This window comes from Trichechus manatus, unplaced genomic scaffold (assembly GCF_000243295.1).
Source record: "Trichechus manatus latirostris isolate Lorelei unplaced genomic scaffold, TriManLat1.0 scaffold00209, whole genome shotgun sequence".
NCBI classification, from domain to species: Eukaryota; Metazoa; Chordata; class Mammalia; order Sirenia; family Trichechidae; genus Trichechus; species Trichechus manatus.
Window position 1 is genome coordinate 581,623 of NW_004444145.1, and position 22,624 is coordinate 604,246.

General features: G+C 55.4%; 2 protein-coding genes across 2 annotated transcripts; one reads left to right on the forward strand and one right to left on the reverse strand.

Annotated features, from left to right (window-relative positions):
• Positions 1–1,049: 1,049 nt before the first annotated feature.
• On the forward strand, positions 1,050–5,289 carry WNT1 (Wnt family member 1). Its single transcript, XM_004388283.1, has 4 exons — positions 1,050–1,339; positions 2,087–2,340; positions 3,047–3,312; positions 3,832–5,289. Exons 1-4 carry the CDS (start codon positions 1,236–1,238, stop codon positions 4,318–4,320), a joined length of 1,113 nt encoding a protein of 370 aa, XP_004388340.1. The 5' UTR covers positions 1,050–1,235; the 3' UTR covers positions 4,321–5,289.
• A 14,752-nt stretch (positions 5,290–20,041) lies between these two features.
• Positions 20,042–22,612, reverse strand: DDN (dendrin). Its single transcript, XM_004388284.1, has 2 exons — positions 22,404–22,612; positions 20,042–21,983 (listed from the first exon to the last, which is right to left on the reverse strand). The coding sequence occupies exons 1-2, from the start codon at positions 22,610–22,612 to the stop codon at positions 20,042–20,044; spliced, it is 2,151 nt and encodes a 716-aa protein (XP_004388341.1).
• Between the last annotated feature and the right edge of the window lie 12 nt (positions 22,613–22,624).

A 22,624-nucleotide genomic window follows, 5' to 3' on the forward strand; every position in this document is an offset into this window, starting at 1 on the left:
CCCCATGCACACACTCACCCACCCACCTCCACACACAGTCCCAGACAGCTCTCCAGCCCTCGGTCAACCTTCTAGGTCTCTCCTGCCTGCAGTCGCCACCTCCTTCCTGACATACAGGAGATGAGCTGCTCCAGGTGGGGCTGTGACAAGGTGACTTGATGACTCCTTCTGACCTGAGCTAAATTCCAAGATTCTTTAGAAGGGTTCCTGGGATAACTCCTCAGAACATGGAGTTTCTGCACACGCCGACGCACACAAGCGTGCACCCTCAGAGCCTACGCACGCATTTTCTCACATGCACTCACATTCGCGTTGTCGCGCTTACGATTACACACACACACATATACACACAGAGCCACTTGGGAGCTCCTTCCCGCCCACATGCGCAGACTGCCGCCGCCACAGGCTGCTCTCCGTGGCCGGGCTTGGTGCAGTCAGCTCACCCACCAGCCCACCCCGGGGATTTCCCTGACCACTACCCCACCCCCACTCCCCACCTCCCCAACCCCGGTTTCCCCCTTTTCCTTCCCAGTCCAGCCGTCGGGGGTTCCTGGGTGGGGAGGCATCTCCCCGTAGTCGCTGCCCAGAACCACAACTTTCCTTTCGCCACTCAGGAGAGAGGAAAGAAGGGACGCCAGCGGGCCCCGGGGTGACGTCGAAGGGACAGCCCTACCACGCACAGCGAGGCGGCTAGGCTCCTGGCGGGTTTTCCCCCCGCAGAACATTCTCGCCTCGCCCCCTGGCGGACACTGGTCCCCGACGGGCTCCCGACTCGAGGAGGAGTGAGGCAGGCGCGCGTGGGAGGGCGTCCCAAGGGGAGGGGTCGGCGGCCAATTCAGGCCTGGAGGCGGGGGCCGCCAGGCAGGGGGCGGGGGTGAGCCCCGACGGCCAGCCCGTCAGCTCTCGGCTCAGACCGGCGGGAGCCACGGCCCCGCTCGCCGCCCATTGTCTGCGCCCCCGACCGGTGCGCCCTGGTGCCACGGCGCGGCCCGGCGGGGCAGCCTCCTCCCGTCGCTTCAGCCAGCGTCGCAACTATAAGAGGAGGTGCTGCCCGCTGTGGCCGCCTCAGCCCACCAGCCGGGACCGCTAGCCATGCTGCCCGCCGTCCGCCCCCGGGGCTGAGCCAGACTGCGACCTCTCGCCACTGCCGCCACTGCCGCGTCCGGACCCACCGTCGCAGGCAGCAGTCAAAGCCGCCGCAACTGCAGCACAGAGCGGGCAAGGCCGGGCGGGCCATGGAGTGCTGGGCGCTGCTGCCGGGCTGGGTTTCTGCTACGCTGCTGCTGGCGCTAGCCGCTCTACCCGCAGCCCTGGCCGCCAACAGCAGTGGTCGATGGTGGTAAGTGAGCTGACGCGGGGTCGCCACTTGTCCTGGGGCGCAGAGCCAGGGGGCCGGGTCGACCCAGCTCCCACGCTCTGGAATCCGTCCGCAGACAGGCTCCCTCCAGCTCTCTGACTTCCCGCCGCGACGCCGAGGGGCGCTCTGGCATGGAGCTGCCCCGGAGGCTTCAGCTCTGCGGAAAGCGGGGGCGAATGACCAGCCCGAGGTGGTCAGCGGTGGCCCACGGTACCCCAGGCAGGGAGCCCATTCACATTTAACACTGCCCTTTCTCCTTGTGCCCCGACTCCAGCCTCACGGTGGCGGCCACACCACAGGTTTCCCTGCCGGGGAAGCGAGGGGCCAGGCGTGAGCGCATAGAAGAGGCGAGCAGAGGGTGGGATCCCTAAGATTTAACGCCTTGGGTGGGCAAGGACTGCAGGCCAGGGTTTCCTCGCCCAGGCTGTCCAGACGCAGGCTCAGAGAGCTAAGGTGGCCACTTAGTCTCTGGACTCCCCATCTTCCCCTGTCCTGTCCCCGGACCCACGGCACCAAGCAGCCCTAGGACTCCTGGGCACACGAAGTTTGCGCTTCCAGTTCTTCCAAACTAGGGAGTCCAGGAGCGCGGAGTCATTACCTTATTATTGATCTCCCATCGCTCTGTCTCTGCGCAAATAGCCCCAGGAAGAGGACAGAATGGGCATGGCCTTTTTGGTTAGGGTGCAGGTCCCCCTCCTGAGCCTGAGCTCCTATCATCTGTCTCACCAGGGGCATCGTGAACGTGGCTTCCTCCACGAACCTGCTGACCGATTCCAAGAGTCTGCAGCTGGTGCTCGAGCCCAGTCTGCAGCTACTGAGCCGCAAACAGCGGCGGCTGATACGCCAGAATCCGGGGATCCTGCACAGCGTGAGCGGGGGGCTCCAGAGCGCTGTGCGAGAGTGCAAGTGGCAGTTCCGGAACCGCCGCTGGAACTGCCCCACGGCTCCCGGGCCCCACCTCTTCGGCAAGATCGTCAACCGAGGTGGGTGCCCAGGAAGGTGATGCTTCTGGGATCAGGGGAAACGCGGGGTCACCCCCAGGGCATGGGTGGGCGAGTGCGAGGAAGACGTCCCCGGCAACTGCAGGGTCACACGATCAACCCGCCGAGAGCCTCATGCCCAGCGCGAGCTCTGGGACAGACGTCCTACCAGACGCTCTCCAGCCGTGCACCTTGGGCACGAAGCTTGACTTTTCTGAGCCACTGTTCCAGAGAAAGTAGGTCCCCAGGTCCTGGACGCTGGCTGACTGCCTCTTTCCCCCAGCTTTTTCGAAGGCGCCTGGGAAGCTGCTCTCAGAGCGTGAGTGTCTGTCTCTGGCCCTGCAAGGGTGGCAGCGCGGAGATCGGCCTAAAGTTTGGGCTGCGGAGGGGTCTTGTGGTGCGGAGCTCTTCCACTACCGTCTTTTTTGTTTTTCTCCCTGGGGTTGCCCCACTTCAGCCCTGGGGCCAAAATGAGCCCTGGGCCCAGTAAGGCGTGTTTACGAGCGTGGAAGTCGGAGCGTGCCCACGCATATGCTTTCTCTATGGGACGTAGAGACCAATTTCCCGACCGTGACGGCCACACGGCTCTCAGGACTCGAAGGGCGGACTCCGGGGGCGTGGGACTCTGAAGTCCCAAGCCCTCCGCTGAGGGTGCTGGCCGCCTGCGCCCGCGTGTTCTCTCGCTAATCCCCGCTCCGTTCCCCCACAGGGTGCCGGGAAACAGCGTTTATCTTTGCCATCACCTCGGCCGGTGTTACCCATTCAGTGGCGCGCTCCTGCTCGGAGGGCTCCATCGAGTCCTGCACGTGCGACTACCGGCGGCGCGGCCCTGGGGGCCCCGACTGGCACTGGGGAGGCTGCAGCGACAACATCGACTTCGGCCGCCTCTTCGGCCGAGAGTTCGTGGACTCAGGGGAGAAGGGGCGGGACCTGCGCTTCCTCATGAACCTTCACAACAACGAGGCAGGCCGCACGGTGAGCGCACTTGAGGGGCTTGGTACCCGAGGTGCAGTGGAGGGGATCTTGGGGTCCCTGCGCAGGGGCTAACCTCGGGCTTGGGAAGTAAGAGTCGGTGAAAAGGCAAGGGGCTAGGGTTGGGCCCCAAGAAAAGGCGTCCTGAGGGAGCAGAGCAGAAGGCTTGGGAGGAAGCCAGAGAACGGAAGAGATACTGGCTGCGGGCAAAAGGATGCGTGGGCTGAGGGCAGGTAGAGTAGAAGAGGTTAGAAGTAATACGATCCATAGAATGTGTTCCCTACAGCCCTACATTGTACAGATTGGCAAACTAAGGCCAAGAAACTGAGACTGATTCGCTGGCATGGAGCAGAGTTGGGCCTGGTCCCCAAATCTCTGCGCGACAGTGCGCTTCCCTTCGCCCTGGAGGCTAGGCCTGGGCCTTTGCTGAGGTCCCAGCGGCGTCCGGGAGAGGGCGGCATCTTGGGTGGTGGCTCTGGTTCTAACGGTGCTGGGAACACTCTCTCTTCCCGCTCTCCCCAGACCGTGTTCTCCGAGATGCGCCAGGAGTGCAAGTGCCACGGGATGTCCGGCTCGTGCACTGTGCGCACCTGCTGGATGCGGCTGCCCACCCTGCGCGCGGTGGGCGACGTGCTGCGCGACCGTTTCGACGGCGCTTCGCGCGTCCTCTACGGCAACCGCGGCAACAACCGCGCCGCGCGAGCTGAGCTGCTACGCCTCGAGCCAGAAGACCCTGCGCACAAGCCGCCCTCCCCTCACGACCTCGTCTATTTCGAGAAATCGCCTAACTTCTGCACGTACAGCGGACGCCTGGGCACGGCGGGCACGGCAGGGCGCGCCTGCAACAGCTCGTCGCCCGCGCTGGACGGCTGTGAGCTGCTCTGCTGTGGCAGGGGCCACCGCACGCGCACGCAGCGCGTTACCGAACGCTGCAACTGCACCTTCCACTGGTGCTGCCACGTCAGCTGCCGCAACTGCACGCACACGCGCGTATTGCATGAGTGTCTGTGAGGCGCTGCGCGGACTCGCCCCTGGGAGAGTTCTCCGCCAGCCTTCCCCCCAAAACAGACTCGCTGGCATCCTGTACGCGTCCATCCCATCCCTCCAGCCACACTCCCCTCAGTGCATACGTATCCCGAGTCTTCCACCTTCTCCTACCTGGGGATTCCTATAAACCACTTGCCTGGGGCGGTATGAACCCTCTCGCCACCATAATGGACTCGCCGACCTACCTCCCTCCCTCTCCGTGGGAGACCCTTTGTTGCACTGCCCCCCTGCATGGCCAGGAGGTGACAGAAGGATTCGTCCCCTCCCCCATCCAGGGTCAGCTCCTAACGGTGTTCCTCCGCTTTCTCCACCGCGCCAGCGACCTCTCTGCGTCTTTCCTTCTCCTTTATCCTCCGTTTTCTCCGGGTTCCCACATCCCCCTTCCCATTTTCCTGCCAAGGGTGCAGACCCTGAACTCACACCTGGGCATGAGGGCCTTTCTCCTCCCCATCTACAGCTGAAGAGGGAGGTTCCAGAGTGAAAGGGCAGCTGTGGTGATGTGGAAAATGAGGTTGGGGGGCCCAGCAGAAATGCCCCCATCCTCCCAGCCTCGGTAGTAGAGCCACTGAACAGCTGTGAGCCATGCCTCCCTGGGCCACCTCCTACCCCTTCCTGTCCTGCCTCCTCATCAGTGTGTAAATAATTTGCACTGAAACGTGGACACAAAGCCACGAGTTTGGTTGTTGTAGATAAAACTATTTATTGTGCTGGGTTCCAGCCTGGTTCACAGAGACCACCCTAACCCCAACCCAGTCCCTCTCCATTCTGCTCTCCTTTTACCCTCTACCTTTTTCTGGTCTCTCTTCTACTCTCCAGTCTGTCAAACATGCCTTTGCGTACTGGAATCAGTATTTCCTTCCACTGTAGCTATTAGTGGCCTCTCGCCCCCACCAATGTAGCATCTTCCTCTGCAGAATAAAATCTCTATTTTTATCAATGACTTAGTGGCTTTTCCTTGAATCCAGAACACACCATTGTTTGTGGTACCCGCTTCCCTCTCCTTTGACCACTTCCAGGCTTGGGGAGCTTACTTCTCAAAAAAATAGGTTACAATGCTAGGGGACTGGTTTCCTGGCCCGGAAAGAGGACCCTGAGATTCTGACCCTTGGTTGACCCTAATGAGGCCACTGGGGATCCAGGTCTCCTAAGAGAAGAGCCTGGTCAGGAGCCAAAAGACCCTGCAGGGTTCTTCCTATTCTAACACCAACTGACCACATGATACTGGACAAGTCCTTAACTGTGTCTCAGTTTCTTCACTTGCTGAACAGGAATTAAACAAACAAATTGAGCCTATCTTTCCTACTGGAAGAGTCGTTGTGAAAATAGCTACAATTACGTGTTAGCTGGTTCCTTCTTTGTTGAGCAGAGAAAGAGCTGTGACCACGTTCTGAAAAGTAGAAGGAGAAATCCAAGCAGAAGGGTACTGCTGCCCTCTATGTCGAGCAATTAGTCTCTGAAGCCTGTCTGTGCCAGCTGTGCTCAGGGCATTAGGCAGTAGGGAAGACACTCCCCTCCGCCCCCAGACATGAAACACCTTATGAGGCCCCCAGCTCCCAACCTTGGGCTCAGGAGGATCCAGATAACAGGTGATAGGTTCTAGTCCTGGACCTGAAACCTCAGAGATGACGGTGAAAGAGAAGAAAGGGGCAGGAGTGTTAGAATCCAAATACAGGCTAGACTTAAACCAATGTAACCAAAAGAAAACCCAAGTGTGATCCATAACCAAACCATTAAGTTAGCCATTCCCACCAACAGCCTGAATGAGGATTCCATTAATGTCTTAGTTATCTAGTGCTGCTATAACAGAAATACCACAAGTGGGTGGCTTTAGCAAACAGAAATTTATTTTCTCACAGTCTGGGAGACTAGAAGTCCGAATTCAGGGTGCTGGCTCTAGAGGAAGGCTTTTTTTTTTTTTTTTCTCTAGGGGAAGCACTGGAAGAAAATCCTTGTCTCTGAGCTTCTGCTTCTGGGAGATCTTCATGTGGCTTGGCATCTCTCTTGCCCCAATTTCTGCTTCTTAGTTTGCTTGTTTAATCTCTTTTATATCTCAAAAGAGATTGACTCAAAACACATCCTATAATAATCTTGCCTCATTAACATAACAAAGACAGCCCATTCCCAAATGGGATTACAACCATAGGTAAAGAGGTTAGGATTTACAACACGTATTTTGGGGGGACACAGTTCAATCCATAACATTCCCCCCTTTAGGTCCCAAAAAATTCATATCCTTGCCACATGTAAAACTCATTCACCCCATCACATCATCCCAAAAATCTTAAATCAACTCCAAGTCGAAAATCTCATCTTCTGAATCATCTAAATCAAATATGGGTGAGACTTTAGGTGTATTCCATCCTGGGACAAAATTCCTCTTTAGTCTGTGAACATGAGAAATCTAGACTAGTAGTTATCTGCTTCCAAAGTACAATGGGGGAATAGGCACAAGGTATACATTTGCATTACAAATAGGAGAAATTGGAGGGAAAGAAGGGATAATGGGCACTCAGTAAGTCCAAAACCCAGCAGAACAATTTACATTAGCTTTCAAGACTCGAAAATAATCCTCTGTTCTTAAGCACTATCTGTGCAATGGCCCCACCCTCCAGACTCTGGGTGTTGTCCACACCCTCTGGATTCTGGGTGGAGGCCCCTCAGCCCTGGGCTTCAACTCCACCTTCAAGGCCCACTGGGATGGCACTCTGTTCTCTCAGTTTTGGATGGCCCCATTCTCCTAGTCCATCTCAGTGGCGGCCCCACCGCCTTGGCCGCAGCAGGCCCCATTCTTCTACCCCTTGAGCATGGCAGCCCTGTCCCCTCAGCTTTGGGCAGCGGTCCCATCCCCCTGGCACACCTTAACAGTAGCCTCACACTCTGGAACTGAACTGGCAAAGATATGACTCTTTGAAAACCAGGAGGCTTCTGCCTCACGCTTTGAGAGCCAGGAGAACACGGCCCCACCCTTTGAAACTGCAAAGGCCCTGATTTCCATGCTCCTTCCAACAGTTTTGCTGATCTCCGAGCTGCTCCAGGGATGGTCCTTTTCTTTTCTCGGAGGACAACAGATGTAGCTCCTTTGGCCTGTTTCCTGCCTGTAGAATTCTAAGAGGCAGACAGCGTTCTTTCCGTTTGCTCTATCTCTGTCCCCTTTAGTCTCAGATGATGGATTTTCTGCTGTGGTAGTTGGTTAGATCCACCAGTCACAGGCTTAATCTCTTTAACAAAAGATTGTGTAGCCACAGCCTTGGTGAACATTCTAGGGCATGTGTCCTTAGTTTGTTCAACAGAATTTTCCAAACCTTTGAGCACTGTTTTCATTTTGCACAGTTCGTTTTTCAGTCCATCTCTTTCCTCTCACATTTTACTATAAGCAGCAAGGAGAAACCACATGGCCTCTTTAAGATCTTGCTTAGAAATCTCTTCAGCCATATATCCAACTTGATCACTGTCATGGATTGAATTATGTCCGCCAAAAAATGTGTGTATCAGTTTGGCTGGGCCATGATTCCTGGTATTGGGCGATTTTCCTGTATGTTGTAAATCCTGCCTCTATGATGTTAATGAGGGAGGATGGGTGGCAGTTGTGTCAGTAACGCAGGACTCAATCTACAAGATTGGATTGTGTCCTGAGGCAATCGCTTGAGATATAAAAGAGAGAAGTGGGCAGAGAGACAGGGGGACTTCATACCACCAAGAAAGCAGTGCCAGGAGCAGAGCGTGTCCTTTGGACCCTGGGTCCCTGTGCAGAGAAGCTCCTATTCCAGGGGAACATTGATGAGAAGGCCAACAGAAAGAAAAAGCCTTTCCCTGGAGCTGACGCCCTGAATTTGGACTTTTAGCCTACTTTACTGTGAAGAAATAAATTTCTCTGTTAAAGCCATCCACTTATGGTATTTCTGTTGTAGCAGCACTAGATGACTAAGACAATCACAAGGTCTACCTTCCACCAAACATTTGAGCATAATTCAGAAGAGCATAGTTCTTCGCCACTGCATAAAAGCATCACTCTTCTTCCATTGTCTAATCACATGTTCATCATTTTCTTTTAAAGCCTTACCAGAAGCACATTTAATGTCCACATTTCTAGCCACTTTATGTTGCTGACACCATATGTATTCTCTAAGAGGATAGAGACTTTCTCTATAGGTACGCTCACTTCCTTCTGAGCCCTCGTCAGAATTCCCTTTGATGTCCATAATTCTACCAACAGTCTCTTTAAGGCAATCTAGCTTTTACTATTGTTGTTGTTAGGTGCTGTCGAGTCGATTCCAACTCATTGCTGCCCTGCATACGACAGAACGAAAACACTGCCCGGTCCTGCGCCATCCTCACAATCGCTGCTGTGTTTGAGCCCATTATTACTATTAGGCACCTTAAAACTCTTCCAGCCTCTACCCATTATCCAATTTCAAAACCATTTCCACCTTGTATGCATTTGATAGAATAGCACCCTCATGTCTCAGTACCAAATTCTGTCTTAGTTACCTAGTGCTGCTATAACAGAATTACTGCAAGTGGGTGGCTTTAACAAACAGAAATTTATTTTCTCACAGTTTAGGAGGCTAGAAGTCTGAATTCAGGGTGCTGTCTCTAGGAGAAGGCTTTCTCTCTGCGTCAGCTCTGGAGGAATATCCTTGTCTCTTTGAGCTTCTGCTCCTGGGCAATCTTCATGTGGCCTGGCATCTCTCTTCCCCCACCTCTGTTTCTTAGTTTGCCTGTTTAATCTCTTTTATATCTCAAAAGAGACTGACTCAAAATACACCCTACACTAATCCTGCCTCATTAACATATCAAAGACAACCCATTCCCAAATGGGATTATAACCAGAGGCATAGAGGTTAGAATTTACAACGTATTTTGCGGGGGGCACAATTCAATCCATAACAATTACTAACAACATCAATACCTCTATGTGCACAGTGACCAGAGTTGGCAGGAGTCCTGATCCTGCCCACAGCCCTAAACCTATCTCTAACTCTAATCCTCTCTCAGTCCCTAGGTCTAACCTTAGCCTTAACCCTAACTTTAGAGAAACACTAACCCCTTCCCAAGCTCTCATGTCTGTCCCTAATCCAAACCCCTCCCCCGCCAGGGGAGGACCAGAAGGGCAGAGGGAGCTGTGAAGCACCTCACCACCCCCCACAAGGCAGCAACTGATCCCAGCTAACTTGAGAATTTCCCCCTCTCCCCAGGACTCTTTTGCTGTTGTCTCTGCCTCCTACCTCTCCTGGATGTATGAACTCTGATCCCTATTTGCCTTTGGGATATGTGTGTGGGTAGGGGACTGGAGCCAAGAGCTGCTCAGCCCTGCAATGACATCCCTTTCCCTTTCTATCCATCCACCAAACTAGCACCAGCTCAGCACTGGGGGGCAGCCTAAGGGGAGGGACAAAAGCCTTATTGATCCTGGGTAGAAGAAGCCACCTGAAAGGCCTTGGTTTCCAGTAAAGAACATCCTGCAGAGAATGCCCAGTATATAACCCAAAGAACTCTTAGATCCCCCAGCTCCCAAAGCCAGAAGTTAATGGGCTGTCAGAGGCAGGAGATGGGGCTTTGGTCCCTGCTGGACAATGCTCAGAGTTAGGAAGAAGCAGCAGGGTTGGGAGTGAAAGGGTTGGCAGATGTCTCCAATCATTCTCACCTAACACCTAACTCCAAGAATTAGTATTAGCTTTGAGTCCTGGACATTGCGGGGTTCTGTGCTGAGCTGACACATAGGAGTTGGAAGAAGAAGGAGGGAAAGGAATGAATTCAGCTCTACCTCTGAGTAGGCTTTCAACAATTCTCTTGCTTTCTCAGCTTCAGTTGCCTTGTCTATTAAACAGAGATGGTTATCTCTGGTTGTAGCTACTTAGTCTTACCCTTCAGAGAGATGAGTTTCACATGAGACAATGTATGTGAAAGCCTGGGACATTTGAACACTTCCTGACATCTCTTCTGTGTCTGGCACTGTGCCAAATGCTGAGGCTCCAGTGATGTACAGGCCATAGTGCCAGCTTGGAGGAGTTGGCAGTCTGGCCAGAGAAGCATGACAACAGATACTGTCAGTATAATGGGGGGAGTTTGACGAAGGCTCAGTAAAGTGTAAAGCCCTTTACACATGCATGAGGACTCCCACACTAACGTCCTCAACGTGGAGGCCCTTCTCTTCTAGGAGCTGGGACTTTGAAGGAAGAGGGGGTAGGGTAGGTGCAAAATGATGCTGGGCCCTCAACAGGACACACACTAATGAAAAAAGCAAGCAAGAGGGCTGTAGGATCTGCAAAGCACTACATTGTTGTTGTTGTTGTGTGCTGTGGAGTCGATCCCGACTCCTAGTGACCCTATAGGACAGAGTAGAACTGCCCCATAGGGTTTCCAAGGCAGCTGGTGGATTCCATCTGCAGACGTTTTGGTTAGCAGCCTGAGCTCTTAACCACCTAGCCACGAGGGCTCCAAGCACTATATAGGAGCTAATTATTTTGTTATTATGATCACCTGTGCTGTCCTCACGTGGGCTAGAGAGCATAAACCCTGAGCAGGAAAGCAGCTGTGCCCAAAGAGAGGACTCATGAAGGTCTCAGGTCCAGAGCAGGCTCAGGGTGGTCCTCCATAGGATGGTGTCATCAGGAATGTGCCTGATGCTCCAGCTCTGCCCTATCTGCTCAGGCTATCCTCCTGCTCACCTCTGATCCTCAGGTGCCAGGTGCCACAAACTCGGGGGGATCTGAGGCTGGCGGGGACCCCATACACATGGCTGGCCTCAGCAAGAGAGGGAGGGACTACTCCTGAAATATCCCAGGGGGAGCGGAAAAGCTGAGAGGACTGGGATGGCAGGCCGTGCACAATCCCCGGGGGGTCAGCAAGCCGGCACCGCACACACCCTGCCACACTCACCCTGGAAAAAGCCTGTCAGTGGGTCTGCAAATACCCCAGGATCTAGCCCCCCCACCCCCACCCCCAGGCCGGCTCAGGCCTCCTCTCCAGGCCAGAAAGAGAAAAATAACAAAATGAGGAGAAAATAAGCTGTTTGGCTGTGGTGTGAGCAGGAATATCCATGCAGAGCTGCCCACCACTCACCCTTACTCACTCTTTCCACACCCAGCCAGGGCGCCCAGCATGAGACAGACCACCCCCCTGCCCCCTCCCCCGTCTGGGCTAAAAGCAGACGCTGGTGAGCGAGCAGCAGGTTATAAATATGCCCAGGGAACTGCTGCCAACTCGCTCCCTTGTCATCCCTTGGGAGGGTGTGGGGTGGGGTGGCTCCTAGGGAGGAGCCAGGGCTGCCCTGCTCCCCTGGGGCCAGAGGAAGTGGGGCTTCCAAGAGGCTACTGCATTTTTTTACCCTTTTCAAGGGGAAGGACCCACCACTGCTCCATTTTCCCTGTACATTTGCTCATCTGCTCAGCAGTAGGGTCCACTCCTCTCTGGGCCAGGGCTGGAAGCTCATAATGAAAAAGCCCAAGGCTACTCTGTGTCACGCTGCAGCCCAGTGCCACTTCCCTGCCTCATACCCATTTACTCTCAGCAAAATTGAAGTTCATCCATTCATTCAGCAGGCATTTACTGCAGGCCTGCTGAGTGCCAGGCCTTGTGCACAGGCACACCTGCTCCTATGAGCATACACACAGACACCCACATGTGCACACTTAGAACTCTGCTCTCATGTGCTCGCATCAGCTCCAGGCCCCCTTAAGGGCTTCCTGGCTTTAACCTGGCAACCTCATTAGGAAAGTGAAGCTTCAGATTCCTTGTTCTGCCTCAGACTAGGTTATGTATGTATGGAGGGGGCTGAGAATAAACATTCCTCCTTACTCCCCTGAATAATGAGGGAGTCCTTCCTCCCATCCCTGGCCAATCATCCTCCCAATGTAGATGCCTTGAGGGGAAGAAAGAGTCGTCCTGTGGGATGCTGGTGGGCACCTGTTCAGGCTGCCAGAGCCTCCTGCCTCCCAGCCACTTGCCAAGTAGGTGCCAAACTGGGCAAAAGGGGGCAGTGCCACCCTGGGAAGCTTCAAGCTCTCCTCCCCAAAGGCTGGACCCCCTCCCTTCTTCCTTCTCCCTATTAATCCTCCTCGGAAGTAAAGGGGCCATTCCTGGAGGCCCCTCAGCCCTATTGTGGCCCCTCGCCCTCCTTGGCTGGCGTCTAATTAACTCCTCCTGCCCCTGGTTTTGTGTGCCCCCCTTACCCCACCTTGTCAGCCCCGCCCCTCCGCTCGGCCCGCTCCCCCCCACGGACATTCCAGCCCGGCCGGGCCGGTGTGCCAGGGCAACCAGGGCCGGACCGAGGCCTAATCCCCCTGCCGCCTGGCCTGGCTGGGGGAGCCCCACTCACCTCCCCGCTCTCTGGGGGCTGCCCGGCTCTGCTGTGGCGGAGACACACAATTGGGACAAAGGCGCAGCCCCCAGGGGGCTAACTCAGCCTTCACGCCCAGGTTGTGTGGCATTTGGGGAGTTTAATGAATTGTCCATCACGCCTTTCAGGGCCCGCCCGTCAGCCTGGATTAATCTTCGGAGCCCTGGTGGGGTAGGAGACACTAAGCCTGTATTTATTACTCTCCCATTGTCACTAATTGAGGTAATTATCTGTGACTCTGGCCCGGCCAACAATGCAGCATTCACTCCTGGGACCTCGATGGGCCTGGCTCCCACTCTTGGCAACAACCCTCCCTCCCTTCCTCTCCTAAACCCGCCAAGGGCTAAGTTGGGCCCTGGAGCACGTTGGGAAAGTGGACAATGTCCCAAGGGGACAATGCTTCACCCCCCCAACCAGTGTCTCCCACAGTTACCACTATGGAGTTGCGGCTAGACAGAGGTATGGTCCCCCCAAAGTAGGCAAGAAAAGAAGGCAGCCTCTGTCAGGGTACAGAAAAGAAGACAGGCTCTGGCTGGCAGAGCCTTCAGGTCACAAGGGCATGTTTCTGAGGTCTTTGGTCTTCTGAACTCCCCAAATCTTCATCCCTGGGCTGGTGGCACCAGGCTCTCACAAGACCCTTCTGTGGACCCATCTTCGTGTCCCTGTAGCCTGCAGGGCCCCAGGGTATGGGGAGACCCTACCTCATCCCAGGTCTACTCTGAGGAGGTCACTCTACCAGGGCAGGTAGAGTAGCTGTGGATATGATGGGGGAGGTTGGTCGAGAGAACAGGAGAGGGCTTGGCAGGGTGCTCAGGGAAAAGAAAGAGGAGCCATTCTGGGAAGAAGCATTCCCAGGGGTCACATTAATGTGGCCACACAGCGACCTCAGAGAGAAAGTTAGATTTGGAGGAGTGAGCAGTGCTGAAGAGTAGATTTCATGGGGAAACAGCTTCCCAGGGCCGGAGGACTGGTCTTGAGGAACAAGTGTGTGTGTGTGTGGGGCGGGGTGTATGGGTGTGGGTGTGGGTGTGGGTGTGTGTGGGGGGGGGTGTGGGTGTAGGTGTAAGAGAGAGAGAGATTTGGACAGAACTAGACTGCGGGCTCCTTGAGGGCAGGGAATGTGTCTTTTGGTCACTATTGTTTTTCCAAGAACCTAACATTGTACCTGGCATGCCGTAGGCACTCAATACATACTTGTCAAATGAGCAGATGGATAGATGAGGTGTTGGGGATCTGCTTGCTTTCCTCTTCCACAGTTGCATTTGGGCTCTTTATTCTCTCTAGGGACCTGCTGGAAGGAAATGTCTTGGCCATCCTGGAACAGATCTTGGATAGGCATTTCACCAGCTGGAAACGCTAAGGGCCCTGGCAGAGCTCAAAGCTACTGTTGGAACAGCGCCACCTTGTGGTGGCTCTTGAGAGAGCTCCTGGAGAAACCCCAGCAAAGAAGGCAGGATCATCCCTGGAGAGGGCAAGGGACAGTGTCACACTAGGCAGCAGCCACCCCTTTTCCAATATATGTGACAATCTTTCTGTGGCACAATTTTATCATTTGTTCTTTCCTTCCAGCAGCATTTGCTGAGAGCCTGCTCTGTGCCAAGTTTGTAGGGGATACAAAGCTAAATCAAAGGCACACCTTTGAGTAAGGAGCCCTGGTGGCACAATGGTTAAGTATTCGGCTGCTAAGCAAAAGGCTAGGGTTTGAATTCACCCAGCAGCTCCATGGGAGAACAAACCTGGCAACCTGTTCCCATAAAGATTACAGCCTAGAAAACCCTACGGGGCAGTTCTACTCTGTCACATGAAGTCTCTATGAGTTGAAATTGACTGACGGCTACTAACAAAAACCTTTGAGTAGCTTATGGTCTAGCAGGGGATTCCACAAAGTAACAAGACCAACAAGGGTCATAATCAAGCAGCAGCAGAAAAAAATGCTAGGGGTATTAAGGAGAAAACTAGGATATTTCCAACTCAAAAACGCTCTGTCTCTCATCTCTCCCTCAATTCCTCTTACTAAAGTGCAAACGTTTTATCCTTGCTTTCCGGAGACACTTCATGATTTGGCTCCCACACACCTTTCCAGAATTCCTTCCCTCTGCACCTATGCACTCCCCAGTGCCTCTGTGCTCTGTGAAAGCTGTGTGCTCTCCCATCTCTCTACCTTTGTCCACACCCTGGAATGAACCCCTTCCCCATATTGCCCTCCCTTCTTCAAATGTCCCTTCCTCCATGAAGACTCTTCTAATTTACCTTGGCAGTGGCCTTGCCTCTGCCTTTTTGAGCTCCTGAAGCACTTCTTGGTAGGGCTTTCATTAGAAGCACATATTCCCTGTCCCATTGGTGGTTATCTGTGTATGTTACTCACCCTCCCCACCCCCCCAAGCTTCCAGTTCTCTAAGGACACAAGCGCTGTGTTTAGTTCATTTTGGCATCTTTTAAAGCACTGGGCTGGGCACATCATATGCCCTCATTAAATGATAAATAGATGGATGAATGGATGGGTGAATGGATGGATGGATGGATGGTCAATGGATGAATAGTTGGATGGATGAATGATTGGATAGATAGTGATGGATGAATAGATACGTATCTGATGGATGGTTGGATGGATATATGTGGATGGATGGATGGATGAATGGATGGATAAATGAATGAAAGTATGGGTGGAAGGACAGGTAGATGGACGAATGAAGCATCTCTTCTCTAAAAGGACTCACAAAAGGCTATGTAGTATCAGGGGCTTCAGGGGTGGGAGGGAGCTCACCCCATGCCAGGACAGGCAGAGAAGGGAATAGCATCTATGCTGAGCCTTCCTTCATTAACATATAAACCCTCAGCAACTTGTATTCCAAAGACCTGGGTATATTCCCAGTTCCCAGAAGGCACAGTCTGGGAGCTGTTCCTTTCCTCTTGTTTCCCTGGCCCTTTAGGAATGCCTCCATTAACATGTATTACGCTGTACTGCCTGCATTGTAATGACTCTGTGGGTTTTCTCTTCCATGTCCTTTCGCCTATCACATACATACGCTGAACTGTGAGTTTCCTGAAGGTAGGAAGCATCCCCAAGTCCCTGGGGTATGGCATACATGTTTAATTGTTGAGCAAACAAATGAATAATAGAGTAGATGCTGACTCTCTTCCCCATAGACACACTTTGCACACTCCCTACATACTCATGTTCTGCTATCTCTCCTGGTCCTCTCCTCCTCACACACATACACACTCAGACTCCTGACCCAGAACCTCTCTGAAGTCCCAGAGTCTATGGCCTGTTTCCTGGTTTCCTTTACCCATTTGTGGCTGATCTAGGGAAGTCTCAGGGCTCTCCTGACTGTCTGAAAGAGGGAGAAGGCTCCCGGCTCCTCTAAAGTCAGAATAACTTGGTCCCATGTGGGGCAGAAAGGGGCTTCCTTGGGAACAACCTAACTCTTGGGAGGGTAGTAGGGTCCTGGGCTAACCTGAGGACTTCTGCTCCAAACTGACCACACCCTCCCAGGTCTGCTGGCCCTACTCCTGACCTGTGAGGCTGTCCTAAGGTGGGGGTGGTTGTGGCCTCCATCTCAAGGCTGGCTGGCTGGCAGACTAAGCCAGATTTAGAAGTCATTTTCGCAGCAGGGAGCCTCCAACCTCCCACCCACAGCGCCCTGCAGGGCCAGTCTGAGATATGGCTCACCAGGACCTGGCCCCCAGACCTGTAGTTGCTCCTCCCCTTCTTCTTTCTCTCCCTTTCTCCCCAGAATTTTTGGCAGCTGGTGCTGACTCCATCTGTAGGCAAAGATGGAGGACGTTCCGGAGGGGTGGGGGTGGGGGGGTGAGGAGTATGTTGCACTGACGCTTTAACCACTTTTATGCTTCCAGTACAACATTCACCCATTCCAGGGGCTGTTTGTCCCAACCCCAGAGCTCCCCTCTCCTCTCTACCTGCCCTCTGCTGTGTATTCCTTCTCCTTCCCTTCCTCCACCCCTCTTCCCTATCCTTCTGCTGCACACCCCCAACACTAATGAAATAGCCCTAGAGAGAACTAATAATTATAGCTAATACGTATATCACTTACTATGGGCCAGGCACAGTTCTAAGCGTTTTACATATTGACTAATCTTCCCAACAACCCTATAAGAAAAGCACTATTAATAACCCCATTTCATAACAGAAGACACTGAGGCACAGAGTGGTTAAGTAATTTCCCAAGGTCACAGAGCCAGTATAAGGTAGAGCCAAGATTTGAACTCAGGCTGTCAGACCCGAGCTCTATGTTCTAAACACAACACCAGCCCAGCTCTCTGCTAATGATAGCAGTGTGGGCGAGCTCTTAGAAACTGGCCTCTGTGTGTTCATCCTCAAAGGGGCTCAGCCAGCATGGTAGAGCTCCCACCCACAGGGCCAGCCCCTCCACTGTCACCTCTTCTACCAGCCCCAGAGTCCTGGAGTTCCTGGGTTATAGCAAAATCCAGGCAGATGCTCTGACCTCTGCGCAGGCCTTCCTCAATCTTCCTCCTAGCTTGAAGTCCATCCTCTTCTCAGGTCCAGAGGTCTAAGGCACAAACTCCTCAGCTGAACCAGGCCCACCCCAATCCGGCCTCAGTTGCCACTCCCACCTTATCTTCAACAACTCCCCTGAATGTACCCTAAACTTCAGTCAAACCAGACCATTTGGTAATTCCCTAAACATACTCTGTTTCCCCACATCCATGCCTTTGCTTTTACTCTTTCCTCCACCTAGAATGCCCTTTCCCCAAATACTATCTCAGATGCCATCTCCTCCATGAGCCTTCCCTGGTCTCATCAAATCCATACAATCTCCCCTCTTTTGACCCCTTAGAGCACTGAACACTCACTGCTCAATACTATCATTATTTGTGTGTTTTCCTCTTCACCCCTTTCTTGGATCCTAAACGGCCTGGGGCCATTGTCAGAGGGGCCTTACTCACCTCCGTCCTGGAGCCCAGCCTAGTGCCTTGTTCCTAGTAGGTGCTCAGTAAATGCTCAGGAGTCAGAATTGGGTCTGTAGGTGGAAGGGAGACAGACCTGGGGAACATATGGTCTCTGTCCAAGGTGACCTCCACTTCGTTTACCTCCTCTAGTAAGAGCTAATTAGAAATCTAGTAGTCTGGGTTCCTGGCACGTTCTGGGATGGACCTTCCTGGTGGCTTTGATCAGTGCTCTCCCCTCTGGTTCAGAACCCAAAAGAGGAACATAGCCCCCCCCTCCCCCAACTGAACCAAGGCCAACCAGCCCCAGGTTCAGGTTGGGTCTGGTGGCCTCCTAGGTGGCCCTGCCCCACCCCTCCTGTCCAGAACCTCTCCCAGTTCAGGTGGGGAGCGACGTCGAGATAACTGGAGACTAAACCGTAAGTGGTTTGGGGGCGGGCCTGGGGACCTGAACACTGAGTCGGAGTTGGCAGGACCTGGTGGGGTTGGGGGCAGAGGCGGGGCCGGGGGGCTGGCCAGCACCCGGAGACTGAGTCTGGGCGAAGCCCCTGCGCCAGCCCAGCGAGCCGCCGGCTAAATTTACCCGGGCTGACTCAGCCCTTGCCCGGAATGGGGGGCGGGGGGAATGCGCCAGGGCCGTGAGAAGAGCCGGTGAAGGTGGGGGGAGCAAGAAAGGGAGAGTCCAAGCTGGGGAACACAGAGGTGGATAGGGAGTTTCCATCAAAGAAAGGAGTCCTCCTCCCCCACCTTGCAGGAAAGAGCGAGGTGCACTGGGGGTGGGGCACTATAGGGAAAGGGTCGGTGTAAGGAAGAAGGTGCCAAGTCTGGAGCAAAGGGAAGCTTAGATTTATTGAGCGCCTACTGTGTGCCGGGCACTGTGCTAGGTGCTTTACATATATTATCTTATTAAATCCTCACAACAACCCTGCGAGGTAGGTGTTTATAAACCCTCATTTGACAGATGAGGAAACTGAGGCCCATGGAGGTGAAGTGATTTGGCCAAGTTCACATGGCTAGTAAATGGCTGAAACAGAGAAGGTGTTCAGGATTGGCGAGAAAAGGGACTTCGGTGTCTGGGTCCCAAACCTCTTGGCGTGGATGAGAACAGGAGGGGCTCGGCGCGCTCTCAAAGGCCTGCTCCCGGCCGCGCACGGCTGGAGGCGGCAAGGCACGGGATAGGCGCGCGGTAACCAGGTAGCTATCAACTGCTTAACTGGCAGTGCCGGGTAGTCGGGGGGACTCGAGGACTAGCAACTGGGGAAATTCGCGACCTGCGCGCGCCCCGCAGTGGCTATGGAGAGTATCACACCCCATACCGTCAGGCTCCTTGGGATCAGCCTCCCTCTTTCTTGCCTTGAGGATTTCTCTAAGAGGCAGAAATTAGGGAAAATCTCGGGGTTCTTTCAGGTGGGTCATACCACCTGGGAAGTCGTGGTAGCGTCCCAGAGCAGCAATAAGGAACACTGGGAGGAGGAAAAGGCGAAGGCCTAGAGAGGTCCCAAGCTGATTCACTGGCTGCCTTCCTTCCCCAGTTCAGACCATGGCAGGCCAGGAACAGTCGCAGGACCATCGACCAGCCCTGCCGTGGGGAACCCTTACCTAATGCCAGAAGACTAGGATAGGAGCCCTTTGCCTACCTCCTCAGCTCTCCTTACAAACCCAGGACAGTCTCCTTAATTAAGGGAGATAGCAGGTGACATGGAGGCCACCCAGGGACCCTTAGACTCTGTTCTCAACTCTCTTCCTTGGCTTGTGGAGGGGAGTATGAGATAGAGAGAGGCCTCCCAAAAGATTCCAAAATGTCATCGATAGAAGGATGGACCTTAAAACTCCCTCATTTTACATACCAGGTGGGGAAGTGACTGGCCTAAGGTCACCTAGCAAGTCAGCGGCAGAGTTGGGATTGAAACCAAAGGCGTGATACAGTGATGCCTCTTTCTGCTATGCTGGCTGCTTCTAAACCCCTTCCTCTTCTACCAATAGCCCCTCTGTCACCGGGTCACCTAGGGCTGTGAGGCCTCATTCCCAAACCTCTGCATCACTTTCTCCCTCCTGCCCACAGGCCCTGCCCATCTGTGACTGCCACCATCCCTTCTCCCGTAACTGATCCTGGCTAGGCCTCTATGCTCAGCTCCACAACAGTGCACCAGCCCCTGCTGAAGACTCATGACCTTCTCACTCATGTGCCTCAGATGTGGCAGGATTAAAGTCTACTGCTCACCCTCACCTCTCCTGAAAAATAAATAAATGAATAGGCAGATGACCCCTGTTCTTTCATTTGGGCAGCTTCTACTTCAGGTATGGGAATGGGTAAGGGGTAGGGGTACAAGGACAAGAGAAGCAAAAGGAAGATGTGGGAAAGAAGAGAATGGTGGGCCCAAGGATGGGTTGAGGGGCACAACTATAAGAAGGGGTTGCTCACTGTCGCTCCCTATTTCCTTGTGGGGTCCTCTTAGTGTCGCCCACCCGGAAGAGGGCCTCCTCGGTTCGGCTGATGACACCGAGAATCTCCCGGATACTGTCGTTTAGCTCTACTCTCTTCCCTCCCTCTCCGGGCCCCGTGGGGCCCCCACCCCCAGGCAGGGTCCGCTCACTCCGCGAGGAGGTGCCCGAGGCTTCTGTGTCGCTTCCGTCAGAGGAGCCGCTATGGACGCTTAGTTCCTCAGCTTCGTCCGAGTCCGAGTCCGGGGCAGTGTGGCGGCGGATGCGGGACACGGCTTCCCGCAGGGCCCCAGCGTAGGGCCCCGGGGTCCGCGCCCAACTGCGACCCACGCGCCGCAGGACAGCTGTCACTTCCTCCGAGCCCTCCGCGCTGCCCACGCCTCCCGAGGCCGCTGGGCCTAAGGCCTCCTGCTCTGGGCTACATGGTTGCGTGTGGGCGTCTCGCAGGTTCACTTCGCTGACAGGAAGCCCCAAGATGCGGGAGGCGCGATCCTGCAGTGAGGAGTCCTCCAGCTCCCCGCCCTCAGCTTCGCTCCCGCGCCCCGTGCTGGGATGGTGTGAAAGGCCACTGCTCAAGAGCAGCTTTTGGCAAGGGGAAGGGAAGGCCGCAGGCCCCTCGCCCTCCTCCTTGCCGCACTTCGGTCGACTGGGGGCATCCATCCCAACGCGCGGCACCCCGCCGGGCAAAAGCTGCACGTGCTGGTTTCGGGGAGTCGGAACATACTGGGACCTGATCACCACGCACGTGGCGTCAATGACAAAGACTCCTTCTCCGCCAGTGGGGCGGCGGGAACTGCGGGGCAGGGTGTGGGCACGGCGGGTCACCTTCCATCCCTTCAGGGTCTCGGGAGCTGCCCCCTCTCTGTGACCCAGGTACTCCTTCCATCCCGTGCCTCCTGGAGCCCAGGGTCTGGGGAGGGTTTGGCTATGCCGGGGCTGCTGCTTTTTAGGGGTAGGAATCCAGCGTTTGAGGAGCCAGCTCTGTTCCACATTTTCTTTCCCTTCCCTGGTGCCTTTGAGGTGGGGCCTGGACCTGGGGGCGGGACGCAGGGGACTGGGAGTCGCAGTTGCAGGCCCCACAGGAGCTGTCTTGCTGCCCGGGCTCCCTGGAGCATTGACTGGGGAATGGCCGTCGCTAACGTTGCTCAGGCCATCAACAGCGAGCCCCAGGCTTCTCTCCGCCGCCCCCTTGCTGAATTCCGGCCTGGCTCTAGTCATTCCACAGCCTGGGGAGCCCCCCAAGAGACCCCGCCCTTGTCGGAGACCCCAAGCCCCGAGAACGTCCCGGTATATACGAGGGTCCAGCCTCTTCTTTGTGCGCCCTGCCTCTGTCCTGACCGGGGTCGGAGCTGGGGCCGGGGCTGGGGAGGCGGGCGCCTGGGCGAGCTCGGGGCCTCGCTTAGTCCCCAGCGTCCTGTGGGGGCCATCGTAAGAAGGTGGAGCCACGTAGGGTGGTGGCCGGTCCCAGCGGCGTCGCGGGGCGGTCCCGGCAGCGCCTCGCAGCAGCAAATGAGCCTCGTAGCTGGGAGGCCCGGGCCGCCGACCTCCCCAGGGCCCCGGCCACACCGCCCCTGGTATACTCTGAGGCTGCGCGGATGGACGGGGCGCTCGCCCCAACTTCCCGAAGCGCTCCGGAAGCAGGGGAGCTGGGAACCCCGCAGGCTGGGCCACCCGAGGGGCGTTCCGTGGCTCTAGGCGGGGCCGACCCAGGGGGCTCCTTCGGGCCCCAACAGCCTTGCGCCTCTTTCTCTCTGTCTCCTTGACCTCCCGCTCCTGCGACGCCGCTTTCCTTTTCTCTTGCTCCCGGGCTCGGGCCTCGGCTGGGGGCCCCGCCCGCCAGTTGGTCGCCTCCTGCAGCACCCTGGAGGCCCAGGGCCGGCGGGGCGGCGGCTCAGGGGATCCTGGGCGCGGCCCACACCTGGGACAATGAGCAGGAACCCAGGTGAGCAGTTTGTAGGGGAAGGGAGCCGAGGTCCGGAGAGCTGGGAGCATTAGAGGCCACTTGGGGCCGCCGTGTGGAGGGGTGTGTGTGAGTGTGCGCGCGTGTGCACGTGCGTATATTTTAGGGCTGAAGTCGAAGCGCGACTCCTCACCATCTCTCCATGCACACTTTACCAGCGTCTGCCCCATCTCACCTCCTGCCCTTTCTCACGCCCACTCCTGTCCCCCCAAAACAACACGGAATGAGTCAGGTCACAGCCCTCGGAACGGGGTGGGGGAAGGAGGCGTGGGAAAGACAAGGGGAGCCCAGCAGCGCTCGCTGGTGCCTGCGGGGAGGTCTGGACCCCACACCTCCCCCACCACTCCACTCTCTTCCCCTGGCCCCTCCTTCACTCACGTGCGGCTCTGGGTCCAGCGGGCCCAGTGGCTGGTCTGGGAATCCATGAGCTGTCCAGAAGGGGCACGGCGACTATAATGACAGGAAACAGTCTTCACTTCGATCACCAGCAGCTTGGACTTCTGCACCCAGAGACAGCTACCAGACTCCTCATCCTGGAGCTCCCGGGGGCTATCGGGCCCCTCGGAGAATAACGTGCCATCCAGCATCCTGCCCCACCC

What these genes read in the sequence shown, in the direction of transcription:
- DDN (XM_004388284.1), bottom strand. Translation starts at nt 22,612, where the DNA reads ATGCTGGATGGCACGTTATTCTCCGAGGGGCCCGATAGCCCCCGGGAG. An exon ending in CGCTGGACCCAGAGCCGCAC is followed by an intron (nt 21,984 to 22,403) that starts GTGAGTGAAGGA and finishes TCATTGTCCCAG; the next exon opens with GTGTGGGCCGCGCCCAGGAT.
- WNT1 (XM_004388283.1), top strand. Translation starts at nt 1,236, where the DNA reads ATGGAGTGCTGGGCGCTGCTGCCGGGCTGGGTTTCTGCTACGCTGCTG. An exon ending in AACAGCAGTGGTCGATGGTG is followed by an intron (nt 1,340 to 2,086) that starts GTAAGTGAGCTG and finishes CTGTCTCACCAG; the next exon opens with GGGCATCGTGAACGTGGCTT. An exon ending in ACAACGAGGCAGGCCGCACG is followed by an intron (nt 3,313 to 3,831) that starts GTGAGCGCACTT and finishes CGCTCTCCCCAG; the next exon opens with ACCGTGTTCTCCGAGATGCG.